This window comes from Cyanistes caeruleus, chromosome 19 (assembly GCF_971803275.1).
Source record: "Cyanistes caeruleus chromosome 19, bCyaCae1.hap1.1, whole genome shotgun sequence".
NCBI lineage: Eukaryota > Metazoa > Chordata > Aves > Passeriformes > Paridae > Cyanistes > Cyanistes caeruleus.
The window spans coordinates 8,549,907-8,567,936 of NC_141719.1; the positions used below are offsets into that span (position 1 = coordinate 8,549,907).

Consider the following 18,030-nt stretch of genomic DNA (forward strand, 5'->3'; position numbering starts at 1 on the left):
TCCCCTTGTTGATCATGGTGAGGTTCATCTGCTGCACAATCTGAAACCTGTTTGTTGTTGTTGTGCTGCATTTGTTAAACATTCTTTGCTGTGTTAAAATATCTTCTTAAATAAGAGGCTCCAATGACTTCTGGACACCTGACTGCTTTTATTAATCTACTTGGATTGCTTTGCCATTTAAAAAAAGTTGTAAAAGACCTAAAAATATCTTCAATGGCCAAGTAACTGTCTGAAAACTGTGAGTCATTAATGGCCACAGGCAGAAATGAAGGACAACGGCTCCTTAAACACCAGCAGGAAAAAGTGAAATTAGATGATGAGTGAGAATTTTTTGTTTGACCCTTAATGGATGTTTGCATTGGGGCATCTTGTGGTTCATTGATGCCTATATTAAGAATTATTTTTAATATTAATATGTGAGGGAAATACACTTTTCCTTGTTGGTCTTCATTTTAAAATTTCCCTATGTTGTATTAATTCTAAATACATACCCAGAAGCTATATACTTTCAGAGAATCTTGCCAAAATACCTACAAAGGATTATTATTTTTGTGCTATGGTTTTTATAGATATCAAAGTTTATTCTAATATCCTTTGTCAGTAGAGCTGGCTTTTAAATGCAAGAATTGATGTCACAAAAACATTCAGGACTTGCTTAAAAACAGTCCCATATTTTCACTGTCCTCTGAAACTGCCAAAAATAAACTATTTGTGACTTTTTAAGGATTAACAGATATTTTTTTTGCCTTTTGGAGGCTGAGCTTGCATTTGTGATTCTGTAGGAAAACAGCATCATGAATTACCATGCTTTAAATAGCTGGAGAAATATTTATTGAATGTAAATTAAAAATAATAATAATAATAATAAAAAAAGGAATCACAATCACCTTCTATAAAGTTACTCAGAAATACCCTGTGTAGTGCAGTACCTCTGGTGTGTTAAAATGAGCTGCTCAGGCAGGAGGTTACTTGGAGGCTGTCTCCTCACAGGGGGAGGTTTTCAGGTTTTATTACACATTAGTCTTCTCAGGTAGCACATTTCATAGTATTTCACAGAGAGGAACTAGCAGTTGATGAATAATCTGAAACTCCCAATGGTATCCTTTGGAATAGAAGATGACTCTGCTCGGGTATACGGACTCTGTGTCTAGAGTTATCAGACTCTAAGATGACATATATCAAATCCAGAATAAAAATTAAATTATATCTATTTAGGCAGTACATTTACTTACAGAAATAAGTTGAAGTATGACAAGAAATGCCATACTTCTTGACATTTTTGTAAGAACCTAAGAATGAAAATTAAGATTATTAATGTAATTTTGAAGTTTGCAATTTTAACTGCGGCTTTTGTGAGAAAACTTATTTCAAGATGAAAAAGGGTTCTGTATAGTGAATACTTGTTTTAATCCAGGATACTTTAGAGGATCACTGTAGGATGCAGTAGTATCATTGCTTGTGTAACACTGTGTCATGTAAGTGTTTCAGAGCTTTAAAGCTCAAATTCCCTTTCCATATCAAAGAGTGATGCTCAGTGGGGCATGGCTTTTAAGAATCCTGCCTTTCTTCCAAGGTGTTTGAAGTGGTGGAGCGTGTGGAGGAGCTGAGGAGGAAGTGGCCCGTGGCCTGGGGCAAGCTGGACGATGGCAGCATCGGGGTGGTGACCCCGTACGCTGACCAGGTGTTCCGCATCCGCGCCGAGCTGCGCAAGAAGCGCCTGTCCGACGTCAGCGTGGAGAGGGTGCTCAACGTGCAGGGTGAGGAGCAGGGCTGGGGCCCAGAGCTGGGCTGGGCAGGGGGAAATGTGTCTGCTGCAATAATAACTTCATAAAATTACCTTATAATTTACTAAAATTCCCCTAAAGCCGTGGCAGCAAAAGGAGAGCTGCGGTGCGGATGTTGCTCCAGCGTTGACTGTAAACTCGTGGATGTGAGATTTATCTTTTCTCAAAAAGATATCTTTGCCTTTTCTCAAAATTTAGTTCAACCTTACTTAAAAAATAAGTTGAGTGAAAATTGTGGAAACTGATAGATTTTAAACATAAATCAAACGTTTTTAACAAACTGATAGGTTTGAGAGTTCCAATAACAGAGCTTTATCAGAATGTTTTACTGATTTCTGTTCCATCTGTGGAATAAACTGCAAGGAGCCTAAAAATTTAGGTGTTTCTTCCTGAAATCACATTGATAACAAGGATTTTGTGTAGGCATAGCCTGTTGCTAGGTTGCACTTCTAGTCAGTAATAAACAAAGGCAGATGATAAAGTAACTGAGTGACAGTGAGTGGTTTGCTCTGTTTTTTCATGGTGGATATTCATGTATTTGAGAAATTTAAAAATCTGAATCAAGAATGTCCAGAATTTGTTTTTAAGGTAGAATAAATAAATTCAAGATTTGTTGTTGACTGATAGGCAATGGTGTAAAGATAATTAACATTTCAGAAAGTTCAGGAGTGATTAATATCAAGGTGAAAAAGTAAGTTTTTTAAAGAGGAAATATTCTTGTAATGGAATATGCTATTTATAGTGCATCTTTTAAAAATTTTAAATCTTATTATTCTTGCATAAAGCTCTTCATGTGAAGGGTAGTTATGAGTTCAGAACATCTAGGTGTGAAATTTGGCTGGCAAGGGCAGTGGTCTGGCCACGGTATGAACAGAAATAGCAACAGTTATCTCAGAGATGTTTTTTGTTTCATTTTAGGAAAACAGTTCAGAGTTTTGTTCCTCAGCACAGTACGAACACGGCACACATGCAAACATAAGCAAACTCCAATTAAAAGGAAAGAGCAGTTACTGGAGGATTCAACAGAAGACTTGGATTATGGTTTTCTGTCTAATTACAAACTTCTCAACACTGCCATTACAAGAGCACAATCCTTGGTAGCTGTGGTGGGAGATCCTATTGCTTTATGTTCCATTGGAAGATGCAGGTAATTTCTTTATGTTCCTTGGTTAATTAGGGCTGAGAGTACTGGCAAACATGTTTATCTGTGACTGGTGGGTTTGGAAATGTGATGGTTGTCACCATGTACAGCAGGGAAAAATACGAGATACCTGGCCATTGATAACCTGTCTTTTCATGTATTTATATTGCTCAGATTTTCACTTCACACTAACAATTGAACATGCTTCATTTTACTTTCTAGTAGGGGTTTTTGTATACCTGTTACAATTTTATACAAATTTTATACAAATAAAAGTAATAAGTGATTTGGAGTTTCAAATTGTGATGTAATGTGGTATTTAAAAGCTGAATATTATGGCAGTTGTAGGACGGTAAAGGACTTGAAAAACATTATTTATGTTTTGATAGGTCTTCGTGACACTAGGAAAAAACTCAGTAAGATTTGAGTGAATTTACATTTTATAGACCTAAATGAAGAAATGAGAAAAATGCTGAGATATGTAAACACTTGTGTTAAAGATTCCAAGTTCTTGTTCTTCAAAGGCTTTTTTTCCAATGGAAGAGCTGAAATTTTGAGATGATCAGAGATAAACCCTGCAGCTTATTCTCGAAGAGAGGAAACAGTGCACTGACTACATTATTAAAATAAAGCTAAAAATACATGTTAGTTGTTATATCTGTGTTGTGTTCTACTTTCCTGAGCAATGCTTCTTCTACTGTATTGAAAAGGGATGTGGTTTTCAAAGATTAGAGTTGAAAAAGGCATGTGGGACTCAAACTTTTGTTTACTGTGTTTATGAGATATAACCTGAATTTTGCCACTTCCCTGCTGGGGCCACATCAGGAGTATCTGTACATGAATTCTGCTTTAAATGGCTTCTAACATCTTACTGCCAGAGAAATAATTATTGTGGATTTAGTTCACTTTTCCCTTTACCTGGTTGGGTTTTTTTAGTCATGGGCTGGTTTATGTAATGAGCCCCTGTGCCTCTTGGGTGCTCTTTCAAAATATCTGAAATAAAGCAGGCAAAAACTTAATAAAATCAAAATACAGGCTGTCAGTGGTAAATAAATTACAGTGCTGGCAGTTAATGATTGACTTTCCATTTTGAAGACCAGCAGCTGTTTATAGACGTAGAGCTGTTCCAAATTATAAAACTGAAAGATAATTAAGAAACAAGGAGCACTGAAACTTTATTAAGATGTATCTTGAGCTTTCCCTTTAATACACCATTGTCTTGTTTCACTGAATAATTGAACATTCACTCTTTGAAAATAGTGCTGGAGGGGCTCAGGGAGGCTGCTGGGAAGATGGTTCTTTTTTAGTACAACAGGAGTAGAGAAGTCTGAAAGAAGTGACATTTCGTTAGGAAAAACAGACCTCAAAAAAGTTGAGAGTGTACTTGAATTTTATAAATATTCTAATACCTGTCAAAATGAGTCAAGACTGTAATGATAGTTGTAGAGAGCTTTGTGAAGTATGCCCAGGGTAATCATTGCATTCCTGTGTGCTCCAACTGGACTAGACAGGGCTGGTTTGGCAGACACCCCCTTTAAACTCTTGAGCACACTCGGAGATGGCAGGGTTTTATTCTCTGTTCTTACAGCCCAGAACAAGTGTTCCATGTGTAGAGAGACTGCTTGGGGCATTCTCAGCATTCTCAGCAAAAGTGGATGGGTCTCAGTGGATTTGTGGTACTTGGCAGTAGGTTTGGTGACTGAATTGATTAATCAGAGGGAATTCCATCATTAAAGCATCCCGGTGATGCATTTAATTTTGGTTTTTAATTCTCATTTAAAACTTTGCAAGATCTATTTGCCTTAGAGCAAAATGCAGAAAAAGGGCCAACTTGCATCCTAAATTTTAAAAGAGCATTTCTTGCCTCTATAAAATCACACTAGAAATGGGCTTTTATGGAAAACTACTTTGAATTCTTAAAAACATCACTAGCACCACAGCATTCTTGCAAGACAGACATTTGTTCTTTCTCATAAAGTCAGCTACTCAGCAAAATGTAACATTTCTGGTACAATTAGTGTGCAGCAATCTCTCATTCTGCAGGTTTTGGGGAAAGAACAGTGCTTGCTCTTAGGCCAGACCTTTTTTCTGAAGGATGAACAGGAGTTATAGTCAGGCACACCTTTACTCTTGATATTTTTGAAAGAGACAACTCAGGTTTTTTGGTTTTTCTTTAAAGTGATATCTTCAGACCTTATTTAAATATCTTTTAAGCTTCAGTAACGTCACCCAAAAAGTTCCTTTGAGGGTTAAAAAAAATAATAAAATTCGTAAGTGTAAAATTTTGTATAGATCCTGCTGTGGATGTTAACCAAAAAAAAAAAGACTTTTTTTTTATAAAGCAGTAGAAAGACATGTCATGAGAAAGGAGAAGACAGGGAGGAATGTTCTTAATGTTCTTTTATTACGTGGTTTAAATAATCCCCCCATCCTCCAAAAAGTTGGAAACAGAATTTTCCTAAACAAGTCATGCATCATCTGATGGTTGTTTTCCTAGCTGAAAAATTCTATATGTTATAGAAAAATCTGACACGCACTAAAATTTATGGTTTTGTTTGTTTTCCACTAGAGGATCTCAAAGAATCTCTGGAAACTCCCAAAAATATTTTTACATGCCTCTGAAGTGTTTCCTGAGAGTGGTTTTGAGGGCATATCTCAAAGCCCTTTGTATTTATTTTTTGTTAGCTTTAGTATTTGTTACACTGAGGGATCTGCCTAAATTCGGAGAGTGTTCTTGACATCTTCTGGAACTGAGAGTCTGTGTCATTCCTGTGACTGTTTCAGCTTCAACGAATGCCTTAAGTTGCATACATTCCAGAATTTTAAGCATTGAGTTTACTGTTTTTGGTTTTCTAGGAAGAAGTTCTGAGTTGGAGCTGTCCATGGCATTAATATTAAATGTGGTACCCAGCCAGTGCTGTGACCTGAAGCACATGGACAGAGCTGTGTGTCCATTTGGAATGGCTGGGGAGCTTTGCACTGTGCTGTGGGGTTCAGCTGCAGGGAGCAGGTTCAGGGTGGATGGATTGGTGTGTAAAATGAGCACAAACAAAAAATGAAAATGTCCCTCAGTTACATTGAATCTGTTTTCGTTTTAATAACAACCAGTGAGCCTTCCTTACTGTTTCTAAAAATCATTTCCATAGGAAATTCTGGGAAAGGTTTATTGCCCTGTGCCACGAGAACGAAAGTCTTCATGGCATCACGTTTGAGCAGATCAAAGCTCAGCTGGAAGCTCTGGAGTTAAAGAAAACCTACGTGTTGAACCCTCTGGCCCCCGAGTTCATCCCCCGAGCTCTGCGGCATCAGCACTCAGCCAATCCCACCAAACAGCAGCAGTCACCTCCAAAGGTAAAGTGTTACTGGTGATGGGTTCTGTCAGAAACTGCATGTGAATGTAGAGAAATAACATGAAAGGTTTATGGAACAAGCTGTTTGTTTTAAAATTGCATCAGTGCAATCAGATATGAATGCAAATTCCAAAGGGATCCTCAGCATTTTCAAGTTAAAGCTCTAGGCTTGTATTATCATAAAGTTCTTAACAATACAGCTTGGGGTTGTCCAAGCCTCGTTTCCTTACTAAAACACACCTTGGCTCACTCTGGCATGTTCATTGATGGTTTTGCAGTGACCCTGGAACACTTCAGCCATGGAAACTCAATAGTTAGATAAACCAGATTAAAACCTCTGAGCAAGAGCCAGTCCCAAGCTGTGCTGTGATTGTACCCCAGGCAACAACAGGTTGATACAGGCAGTGACAAGGAGTAAAAGAAGCCAACAAAATAATAGCCAAAAGGGATTTGGTTTGGTCTAAAAATCACATTTAAAATTCAAGGACTTAAGTTATGTAAGATAATTTTTGATGTAATTAAAAATATGTTGTAAACTGGTTTATTGCACAGATTAGCTCAGTGATAATGTCCTTCAGAAAACCAGATTTCATTAGCATCGAGAGGGCAGAGAAATAAAATCACCTCTGAGTGGTAATTTCATTGGCTCTTTTTATAAAAGCAGGTGAAGAAGTGATGAAAATACAATTGCTTCCTTAGGATGATGAAGAATGATACTAAATTTTAGAGCTTTCTTTTGGGGGTGATATATTAGTAATGAATTTTATTTTAATAATTCTTTGTAGTTTATATTAAAATCATTTTGGGTTGTAATTTAATTAAACTGCATTTAGAGATGGAACTGGAATGCAGGTTGTCAGCTTTGTGATGAACTCAGTGTACAGGAAGGAGGAACTGCACATATTTCCCATAGCTTTGCATTTCTGTTCCAGGCTGTATCATTGAAATGAAATTTTTACAGCAGGTTTTTTTAATACAAAAAGGAAAGCCTTCCCTTTGGCAGTCCTTCCCAAAAGGGAGCTTGTAAGTGAGAACATTTGGTTTCTTTATCAAGATGCTTGCATTACTTTCTGAAACAAACACCAGATTTCTAAAGCTTCTAGTCATGTGTCAAAACACTGGGCCTACAGAAAACCAGAAATTACAAAATTGTCTTTAAAAGCCACTGCTGTATTCTCATTTTTCATGAGCTCTTCAGTCTTCTCCTTAATAATAGAACATCATTATTAATACTTTTAGTTTCCTAAATAAATAAAAAAAAGTACTTGAAAATGCAGGTATAGTACATTTAGGAAAAAAGGGGGAGTGTGTGTTGGGGAAAGTGAGAGCCTTGTAAGTAGACAGCTCTGTTTATTTTGCTTTAGTTTGTTGGTAAACTAAGCCCTTGTGCTGTTCAAACTGCCAGCACTCTATTTTCAGCTTAAGATCTGAAGTGTTTAAACCACCTATGTCACAAGTCTAAATAAAATCTTCCCTGTGAATGCCATTGACAGGTAGTGAGTCTGTGCAGTAACAGCAGAGCAGTGAGCAGGTAATAATCAAATACTCGGAGAACACAGCTGGGATCAGGGATACATTTCCCTTTGCTCAAGTTTTAAAAGCAGATGGTTGGTTTTGCTTATTTTAGAAGTCCTAAGCACAGTATTTAACATTAAAAATGAAGGATTAAAACCTAGAGCTGGTGTATTTTGTAGCAAAAAAAAAAGAACCGTCTCCAATCCATGTTTTGTGGTGAGTTTATGGATTTTATGCAATGCAGGGCTTGTCTTTCACACGTGCTGAAAAGTGGTGTTGTACAAACAGCACTTCTTACTCAGCAGAATTGCTCCTGGATTTATGTAGGGACATTAAAAACCTCTTTGCTGTTTAGATTTTAAAGAAGGAAAAAATGTTTTTTGTGTGTGTGAGAGGCCAAGAGGCAGCGTGGAGCTGCGAGGGCAGTGCCTTGTGCCGTGTTCGTGTGGCTTGGCCAGGCAGGGGAGTGGGGAAGGAGCGTGGGAGCTGGATGGGGACAGCCTTTATTGAAGGTGATGATGTGGAAAGGGAAAGATTCCAGAACTCGGAGCTTCCCTCGGGGTAGTTCACGTACAGTAAATTAAGCTCTGAGTTTACAACTTTCCTACCTCCCACTCGCTGCCTGCCAGCTTTTGGTCTGGATTCAGGCACTTAAATCAGGGTGCATCATCATCCCAGCCATTTCCTGCAGTCAGGGAGGACCACAGGTCGGAATAAATCTCTGGAGAGCTCTCTCTACTCGCGTTTGTTGACTGAAGGGGGATCCGAGGAATGACGAGGCTGTTAACTGCCTGCAGTCACCCAAATCTTGGTCTGGGCTTCCTCTGAGAGCCTTTATGTAATGTGGATTTTTATATTCCAAAGGTGGAGCGAGTTTTTAGAGGAAACTGAGTGTATTTGTGCTCCAGTGTTGTCAGTCACCGTCAGTTCTAGGGTAGGTTTAGGTATTTGGAGATGGGTGGGGACATGAGCCTTGGTGTGAAAATCATTGAGAAATGGCAACAATTGAATTCATAACAGACTTTCATAACTTTTTAGAAAGCCTTCAAAACTGTGAAGAGAAAAAGAAAAAAGAAAGGCAGCAGCTCCCTTCCCCAACTTCCTGGTGACCCCTGGTGACTTTTATTTACCAGTCTGATATAGGGACATGCTGAAGCTCCCAGTGAGCAGGACAGCTCCTCTTACAAACTTACATTATTATTTTCTTGCAAATTGATGTAATTATTTGGTATTTCAGTTTGAAGAATATGGCACCTCTAAAATACAGGTCTGATAGTTTAGAGGAGAGGTTTGTCAGACCTCTGCACACGCTGCTTGCCTCTGACATTGTAACAGATACAGAAATGCTGTGTGCTGTCCATGAGTGATTAAGGCTGTAGCTCCTCCATGTTTTTAGATTGAATCTTTCTCTGTTGAATAAACAGGCTTCCTTTGTTTAAGTGCTGCAATGAAAAGCAATTATTATTTTATTTTTCCATAATTCATTTTTCAAATGAGAGGAAAATTTGGAGACCAGTTCTTTAATCTGGTTTATGCATGAGTCAACATTGTCAAACAACCTGTCTTTGTACCCTGACTAATTTGCTCAGAGTGCTGGAAAACTGCCTAGACTTATCTCCTGGCAAGAAAAGTTTTGCAGCATCAAAGCGTTTTTAGATTTATTTTAAATTTGTGAATGTACTTAGGTCCAGATTAAGTAAAGTATTTCTGTGCTGCAAAGGACTTGAGAGCATACTGGCAATGGAATATGTGCTCACAGTTTATGAATATTAACTAATTAGTTGATGCTGCAAACTCATGAGAAAGTAGAAGGGATAACTCAGGTCTGTTAAAATCCTTTTCTAATGTACAGTTCACTAAGGAAGAACAGTTTCCCCAAGCACTGGGCTTCTTTACTCTCCTTTGTTGCACTTTTGGGGAGCAGTCACAGAGGAGGCAGAGCCCAGAAGCTGACAAATGAGATGGGGCAGGGAGACAACATCTCATGGGGATGGGTGGGCAGCTGAGTAAAACTGGGGGCAGCTCCTTTGTCTCCAACATCATTGAGCTGGAATCTGGAGCTGAAAATGGATCATACTTCCTCTAAAGCTGCCATGGCAGAGGAGTACTGAGAGTTCCATTGGTCCTGGGTGCTGCTCCTGAAAGATGTGGGACAGTGGGAAATAAAATGGTGAGAAAAGAAACTTGAAATGTCTGCTGTAACTCTCTTTGCATCTGAAAACAGTCAGAAAACTTGGGAGAAAGTTTTTGCAGAGGGAGTTGTAATGACCCACTGGTTAATTGAATTAGTGGTGTTTTATGTCCAGCTTTGTGAATTCATAGGTGGTGGAACTGGATGGTTGAATGTGTAAGAATAAACTGTTGGGCTGACTCCTTTCAAACTCTGTTTTATGTTTAATTATCATGTTCACTTGAAATAAAAAGCTCTGGTTTGTGTAAGAATGCAAAGATTACTATTATTGGTTTTTTTTCCTTTAAAGGGCAAGGTCCATCATCATAACCAGAATGACCATTTCCCACCTGATGGAATTGGTGAGTGCCTCTGCAGTTCCTGGGGGAATTCCTGAGCTCAGTGAAGCTGACAGTAGTTTGACATACATTGAATATCTGATCTCTTCTCTGTTTGAAAGCCATTTACTTGTTGTTTGCATGTGGGAATCAGATCTTAGGTTATTAAGTGGACATTTGATATTTCCAAGGCTCTCCCTTTATAGGTGTTGTGTGCACTTATTTTGAAGCCTTAACACAAACACAGTTGTTGGCCTTTGAGAAATAGCTGTGTTTGAAATTTCATCATGTACAGTACCAGGGTATTTGCACTAAAAGGTTTGGACATTATTTTGCATGCACTGTTTTCTGAGGTACTTTGAAGTTAAATTGTGCTGTCATACATCCAGATATTACTGATCATACTTTTGCAAGGTAGCATGCAACAGCTGAATAATTGTGTTATTAATTTGGAAAAGCATTAGTTTAGAGCTTGTCTTCCATGCTAAAGAAAGGAGGGTTATTTTAGTTTTTGATGCAGTGCTTAACAGCTGCTCTGACTGTCAGCATATTTAATTGATTTGGGACATTTTTTCATTAATGCACTTACCAGCTACTGTATCTCAGGTTGTATTTTCTGCCTCTTCAAATTTTTGAAATGGAATACAGGATTTGATTAATGCTTTCTCTTGGTGTATCAGACCTGTGCTGTTAGAGAATTGCACACATATTTTATAAAGATAGATGCTGTTTGGATGAACAAACAAAGAAATAGTCATCTTCATGTTCTTTTTGTGTATATATATATATATATATTTTTTTTTTGTATGTATATATCTTTTATTTTTATCTTTATTTTCAGTTCAGCCCAATCCTTCTGTTCTGATTGGAAATCCTATCCGAGCATATACTCCTCCCCCTCCTCCTCTGGGACCTCACCCCAATCTGGGGAAATCTCCAAGTCCTGTTCAAAGGATAGATCCACACACTGGGACAAGTATTCTATATGTACCTGCTGTCTATGGAGGAAATATGGTCATGTCTGTGCCTTTGCCTGTAAGAATTCATTTTCTGTTTCTCCCCTCTCCCCACCTCAGTTATTGCATGCACATAAATATATGGCAAAAATCAGAGAGTGAATTTCTTGCAGGTTTTTTTCAGCACTCCAAATCTGTGGGTTTTGCTGGCTTTAGGAGTGGCAGTGCAGAGAAGCACCAGAAAATAAAGACCTGAAAGCTTTGCTCCCCCAAATAACTCCAGGCAGGCTAAAAGCAATTTCATGTTCGTGTAATTTGGTGTGTTTTAGGCACACCAATGGAATCTGTCTCATCTGACTTGAGACACCTTCCTCTGAATTATTTGCCTGGTTCAGTTCTTAATCATTGGAGAGACCTCAGTGATTCACACCAAGTCTGTTTATTGGCGTCACACAGCCTAAATTACAAGTTTTGGATGTTTGCAGTGCAAGGTGTCTGAAGTGAAGTGATAAGAAAAATAAGCATAATGGGATGTTTTTCCCTTCCAGAACCTCGTAGTGAACCAGTTTCCTCTCCAATCCCTTCCCTTAATGACATTTGGGAGCAGAATGAAGATCTCTAATCAGGTCTTCTAGGCTACATTTATGCATGGAATTTTGGATTACAAATAAAACTGTCCCACCAAAATTTACACACATTAAAGAAGCAGTCTCTGCTTTATTTTTACCCTTCAGTCAACATATTCCAGGAGGAAAATGCAAGGAAAGAACAAAGGCTGCAGAAGCTTGTGGAGTAACATGTCTGTGTTGTTCACAACTCCTGAACATTGTGGCAAGGATGTGGAACCCACACATGCAGATGTGTTTAATTCCATTCATAATGCTAAATGTTGGAATACAGCTAATTTGGTTTTTTTCAATAATTATGAGTCCTCTGTTGTAATTTGGGTTATGGATGCTGAATAGGGGACTTGCTGTAGTTTCAGTTTTGTGTCTTAGATTAGCTGGCAGCTGTAAATTGGTTTTCTTTGCTAGGCCAAGGAATTTTCCAAGCTTACTAGAAATCTGCATTTGATGGATAAATTTAAATGCAATGAGAAGGCCAGCAGCTGTATCTTTGTCATGCTTGCTCACATTATATTAATATCAAACCAAGGTAATTTAAAAAGCTCTGTCTTATTGTTCCAAGGTTAATGTATTTTTTATGTGTTTCCAATCAAAAGATATGTATTAAAAACAAGTATTTTGAACTCACCTTCCCTGAGGATGGATTTTTAAATAATTAAGTGGGAAGACTGAGGTACTAATGAGACTGCTACTTTTGAAAAGAAGCTTGGAGGTGATTTGGGGTTGTACAGATGCAATAGCAGCCTAAAGCTGAAGTTCAAAGGGCACATTTCAAGGGCAAATAGTAATTTAAAAAAAGAATTGGATGAAAGTTGTTACACTTGAAACAAGCAGGGACTGAAGTAAAATGTGTTTATGTTGGTGGAAGATAAAATGATGTCTTTGTTTAATGCAGTTTCCATAGCCAAGGTAAAAGCTGGAGGAGATTGTCTGCTCCCATCACTAAAAGATGCTTTGGCAGCCTGAGTGGTGGGGATGACTTTCCCTGCACTCTCCTCTTCTTCATATATTTCCCTTCTTTTAATAAATTCCCTACAGGACGAGTTTGAACTCATTTGATGCAGAGCTGATTTCCTTAGCATTCCTTTTAGGAATAAAATTGAAGCCATTGTAAAAAATCCTGACTTTTTACCTGCTTTCAGGAGGTGGATTTTGCTTTGACTCTGCAATACACGTGTCACGTAGCACAGACACTTTGGAGTGTCATTCCCTGTCACTGCTCACCTCTGGGCACTCTCTGGGTTCCACCAATAGTCCTGGGAACTTCACTGTGTGTCTGTGGGTGCAGAGGTGGGCACAGCCCCTCCTGCTCTGGCCCAGAATCCCAGCAAGGGTGCTGCAACATCTGGTCCTCACCTTTCAGTCTTCTCTCTCTGTCCCCCCTGAGCCACAGCCCAATGACTCGTAGCTGCCAGGAGAAAGGGCGTTGTGTTTGCTTGAACTTCACCCATTTCTATTTAATAAGAGAAGAGATTAATCTGAAGTTTATTAAACTGCAATTTGTCTATCAGTCTTTTCTCTCTGAACTTCAAAACCACTGAAACAAGAATGGGTTTTGATAGAAGAATTTTTGCCCTGGGTTCTCCTTGAAAATCTTGTTTTGCCTGCCCTTAGAGCTCTCCCCTTCCAAAACCAGCTGTAGTTGTGTGTGTAAGTGTGTCAGGTCATCTGGTACATGAAAACCTCTTGTCACTGACCTAATATCAGCATGCTCATTTTCACTGCCTTTAATTTAATGTACCTTAACGGATCACATCTCTCTCTTTTATTTTTATATTTTTTTAAACTTTTATTTAATTTTTATTTTTACTTTTACTTTTGTTTACCACGTAGGTACCATGGACGGGGTATCAGGGTAGGTTTGCAGTCGACCCTCGACTCATTACTCACCAAGCAGCCATGGCATATAACATGAACCTGTTACAGGCACATGGGCGAGGGTCTCCGATCCCGTATGGCCTGGGCCACCACTCCCCCGTTAGCTTAGGACAGCAGCAGCTCCCGCACCAGGACAAGGAGCAGCACGAACAAACTCGCAATGGTCAGTGCTTGGGATGCCTCTGCAAACTGCTCTGCTCTGGGGAGCCTTTGTGCTTCAGACAGGGGGCTGTGGGAAGGACTTTCCATCCTCCATCCTTTCTATCCTTCGCCCTTTCCTCCCTGTTTGAGGGATCCACAGATGGGGGAAAGAACCTGGGATTTGCCATTACAGATGGAATAACTGGGATGCTGGGAGATTCAGAAGGAATGGGAGTTGGGGAGTGGGGTGTAATTGTTCCATCTCCTTTCAGCAGTACCAGTGATGTTATTTGCAAGTTGGAATGAGTACTTAGTGGATAATGAACAAAGTGTAGAGATTAAAGGGAAAGTCTTTTTTAGGTAGATGATACTAAATGTCTGTGGTGCTGTAAATGCCATACTAATAAGTCAATTTTCCTGTGCCTGGGGAAAAAATATCCCAAAATAATAATTTTTCAATTGAAGCTAAATAATTTTGTAAATGTTTTTAGGTAAAAGTGAAAACACTGCTGGACCTGAAATCAGTAAAATTCGAACACCTGAGAAGAAACCTCTGGAATCCAAGCAGGTGGGTTCCTCTTGTCTGCATTTCTTGTTTGTTTGTTTATTTTTGGGGGATTTGGGTATTTTTGTTTGTTTGTTTTTTATTTCATACTATCTCTTAATGAATTTGATCACTACTTTTAGTCATTCATTCATTTAGTCAAACCGAAATGCTTTTATTTCAGCTTTTAAAATGTGAATTCTCCCAACTTTCTACTCTCCTTTTGTAGGTCGATTTAGAAGCAAACCCTCAGCAGAGAAGCCCAGAGTCCCGTTCCAGCGTTGGTTACCCCAATGCCAAATTCCATCGCAAAGACAACCCCAACCCCAGGCAGCTGAACCTGCACCTGACCCCGCCCCACTCCCAGTTCGCAGTTCCCAACCGCCACTTCCAGCACCTCTCCCAGATCCCGAGGCAGCCGTACCCTCTGCAGCAGCAGCAGCAGCAGCAAAACCTGTTAAGTCAACAGCAAAATCACTTGCCTGAACAACCCAACCAAATGCCACCCCAGCAGAGCCAGGTAGTTCAGCAGCATAATCACTTGAATCAGCAGCCTCCACCACCTTCGCAGCTTTCCCCTGCTTTCCAGGCAGGCCCCAGCCAGTCCTTTTTTAATAATCCCATTCCCCACCGACCACATTCTCCTGCTGTAGATGCTGTGATTTCAGAACAACACCCCCCACCTCTGTTACAAGAAGTCAATAATCCTTTGAGGCCTATTGCACAGCACAACCCTGTTCTGCCAACCCACTTGAACAACTTCATTGAAGAGAATCCGTCAGGAATGCCCTTAGGGGACACTTTAGGTAGGTGACTTTTCTTTATTTAAATTCAGTGTGCAATTATAACTACATTGAAGTGAAAATGAAGGAGGTATTTACCTTTTTCAGGCATATTGCTCTGAATTGGGTCATTGTTGGGTTAGTTTCCATAAGTAATGTCATTGAGCATAATTTGCTGCTTGAGGCATGTTTGAATATTCAGCACTTTATTAGAAAATTCATGTTTATATGATTTTCCATATGATTTAAATAACCAGGTTATGCACTGCAATGCAGTTAGTGTATAATAGACCCTGGAATAAACTGTATAAAAAGTATTATTTTATTTTTTTTTTTTCTGACATAAAGATCTTTAAAAGGGGGCATTAGATAAAATTTTTTTTTAAAACTATTTTTATAGATCGTATGCATGGAAATGTAGCTTTGGAAACAATAAGGCAGCAACAACAAGCCAGGTTACAGCAATGGAATGAACATAATGCCTATCTCAGTCAAGGCACTATTCCATATCAACACCATCACCATCCTCATCTACCACATCTTCCTCAGCAACCAATTGGATTACATCAACAGCAGCAAGTTAGGGCAAACTGGAAACTTGCCAGTAATACAGAAGATGAAACAGAGGCAACATATTCAAGGTATTTGTTTACTGAGTCATCAGAGCTTGTGTAAAATTGAGCAGTGGGCACCTATCTGTAACACTGTGATCAAGTGCAAGGCACTTAAAGGTATTGATTTTTGCTGCTGTTATTATGAAGGTTAAAATAGTTGGCAGGCTGACTTACAACTATGCTTTTATTATGTGTTATGCTTTATTCTGTTAGTATATTGGGTAGTAAAGCTGTAGTGGAAAAATATTTTTATGGAGCTTTTCAGTGCTGTATTTATGGAATAAGGAATGGATAGAGAGTAACAACCTTGTGTTTTTATGAAAGAGGTGTCTGAGTGTAGTTAAGGCCTATTTAAGTTGTAAATTCTTCAGTTTGAAGTAGCAGTCTGAGATTGGTGTGCTTGAAAAGAAACAAAGCAGCCCCTCCCTAAACACTGCTCCCCAGTGAAACCTAAACTTGTCTTCCTTTTCAAAAAACCTTTGCTTTTAAAAGCAGATTTTTTTAAAAAAATGCCTGTATTTAAGACAGAGCTTTAGGGGGCAAGAAAGGAAGCTGTTGAACATCAACAGAAAAATGGTTCCAGTGGTCATCAACTTTAATCATGTATATTGTAAAGGCTGGATTTTTAAATTGCCTCTGTTTACTGTCATCTCCCACTATGCTTTCTTTTCCATCTGGTTTGTTATAGACATGGTAAAGCATCTAAACGCCCTCTTAGCTGACTCTGAAGTGCTGAATTGAATTGGCCTTTTGAAGAAGTTTAAAGTACATTGTGCAAGCAAAGGGGAGTCCCTGATTTTTCTGGCTCTTGCCTTGACAGGGGTTAAAGTTTTCTTTAACTGTGTGAACTTTTTACTTTGTGTAGTAAAGCAGGAAATCCTTACCTTTAGTTGTCTCTTAAGAGATAACAAAAAATTGATTCTTCTTACTGGAAAGGAAATCTCAAGAGTTATTAAAACTTTGAGATGATTCAGGTGGGTATTTCATTCAATTAATCCTCTTGTGCCTAATTTTTGATTGCTCAGTCGCATCCTTTGAAGTTAGGGTCAGTAAGTGCGCAGATGAGAATATTTAAATTCAGTGTTCTGTTCTGAGTTTTCTGCACCTCAAAAAGAGCGAAATTTCAGCAAAACCATTTTTTTTTCCCCCCCTTCTCTTTCCTTGCTACATTTCTTGTGTTGATGCAGATTCCAGGACTTGCTCCGGGAGCTGTCGCACCGCGATCCAAGCGAGAGCCGGGACGTAGCCGAAATGCCACCCCCCCAGTCCAGACTGTTGCAATACAGACAAGTCCAGCCCCGAAGCCCACCAGCACTCCCTTCTCCTTCCTGCAACTCCAACCACAGCGCCCACTTTCCCAACTTCACTGAGAACAGCAGAGACATTGAACTGCCCACTAACCCAGCATTTCAGCAGCATTTACCCCAAATGTACAACCCCCCTTTCTCAATGCCATCCGAACACATAACCCCATCTCCCTTGAAATACCTGCAACCTGATGGCTCCTGGACTTACACCAACCTACAGCAGAATCACCTCTTGGGGCAGGGCTTTCACTATGGAATACCTCCACTGCCCCACAGGTCGCAGCAGAGCCCTTTTATACAAATCCAGAATCATCAGCACGCAGTCGGTCAGGAGCCATTTCATCCACTCGCATCTCGAGCAGTTTCTGCTTCTTCGCTCCACAGCTTAGAAGAGGTGGGTGTTCTGTCTGCTCTGCACTTGTCCTGTCATTTTAATATCAAATTATGTTGTGAAGTGGTCATGCAAGCAAAACACCTCACGCGTTAAAAGCTCACAGTGGGAATTTCTGTGAGGTGGAATTGTTCTCTGCGTCTCTGCTGTTCACCCTGAGCAGATGCGTGGCTCTTGTCGCCGCAGGTGTAACATTTTCTCTGCTAAATGGGAAGCCTTGGCTTTTGGAATGTTACTCTGGGTTTTCATGCAGTCATTGTTCTGTGTCTGCATGTCATTCATCTGCAGTGAAAATCAACCCCAGCCCAGGTGGAAGCTCTGGACAATCAGCTGGGATGACCCAGCCAATTGATTCAGTGTTGAGCTGTGAATGTGCTCGAGTTACTTCTCATTGGAGACCAGAGCTGTACAGTTGTTCCAACATGGTCCAAAACCTGATTTCACAATCCCACCCTGCCTGCATTAATTTGATACAAAGCCATCGCTTTGTGTG

General features: G+C 39.5%; 1 protein-coding gene across 8 annotated transcripts in view; it reads left to right on the plus strand.

Moving 5' to 3' along the window:
* HELZ (helicase with zinc finger) overlaps positions 1–18,030 on the plus strand; it is an 86,661-nt gene that overhangs the window by 59,446 nt on the left and 9,185 nt on the right. For 7 of the 8 annotated variants that reach the window (XM_086857502.1, XM_086857505.1, XM_086857501.1 and 4 more), the window contains 10 exons: positions 1,574–1,757; positions 2,703–2,931; positions 6,072–6,276; positions 10,271–10,322; positions 11,140–11,333; positions 13,714–13,921; positions 14,391–14,467; positions 14,673–15,249; positions 15,626–15,866; positions 17,027–17,540. In XM_086857502.1, coding sequence (XP_086713628.1) covers positions 1,574–1,757; positions 2,703–2,931; positions 6,072–6,276; positions 10,271–10,322; positions 11,140–11,333; positions 13,714–13,921; positions 14,391–14,467; positions 14,673–15,249; positions 15,626–15,866; positions 17,027–17,540 — 2,481 coding nt within the window. The remainder of the gene's footprint in view (positions 1–1,573; positions 1,758–2,702; positions 2,932–6,071; positions 6,277–10,270; positions 10,323–11,139; positions 11,334–13,713; positions 13,922–14,390; positions 14,468–14,672; positions 15,250–15,625; positions 15,867–17,026; positions 17,541–18,030) is intronic. The other variant, XM_086857507.1, reaches the window with a different exon arrangement.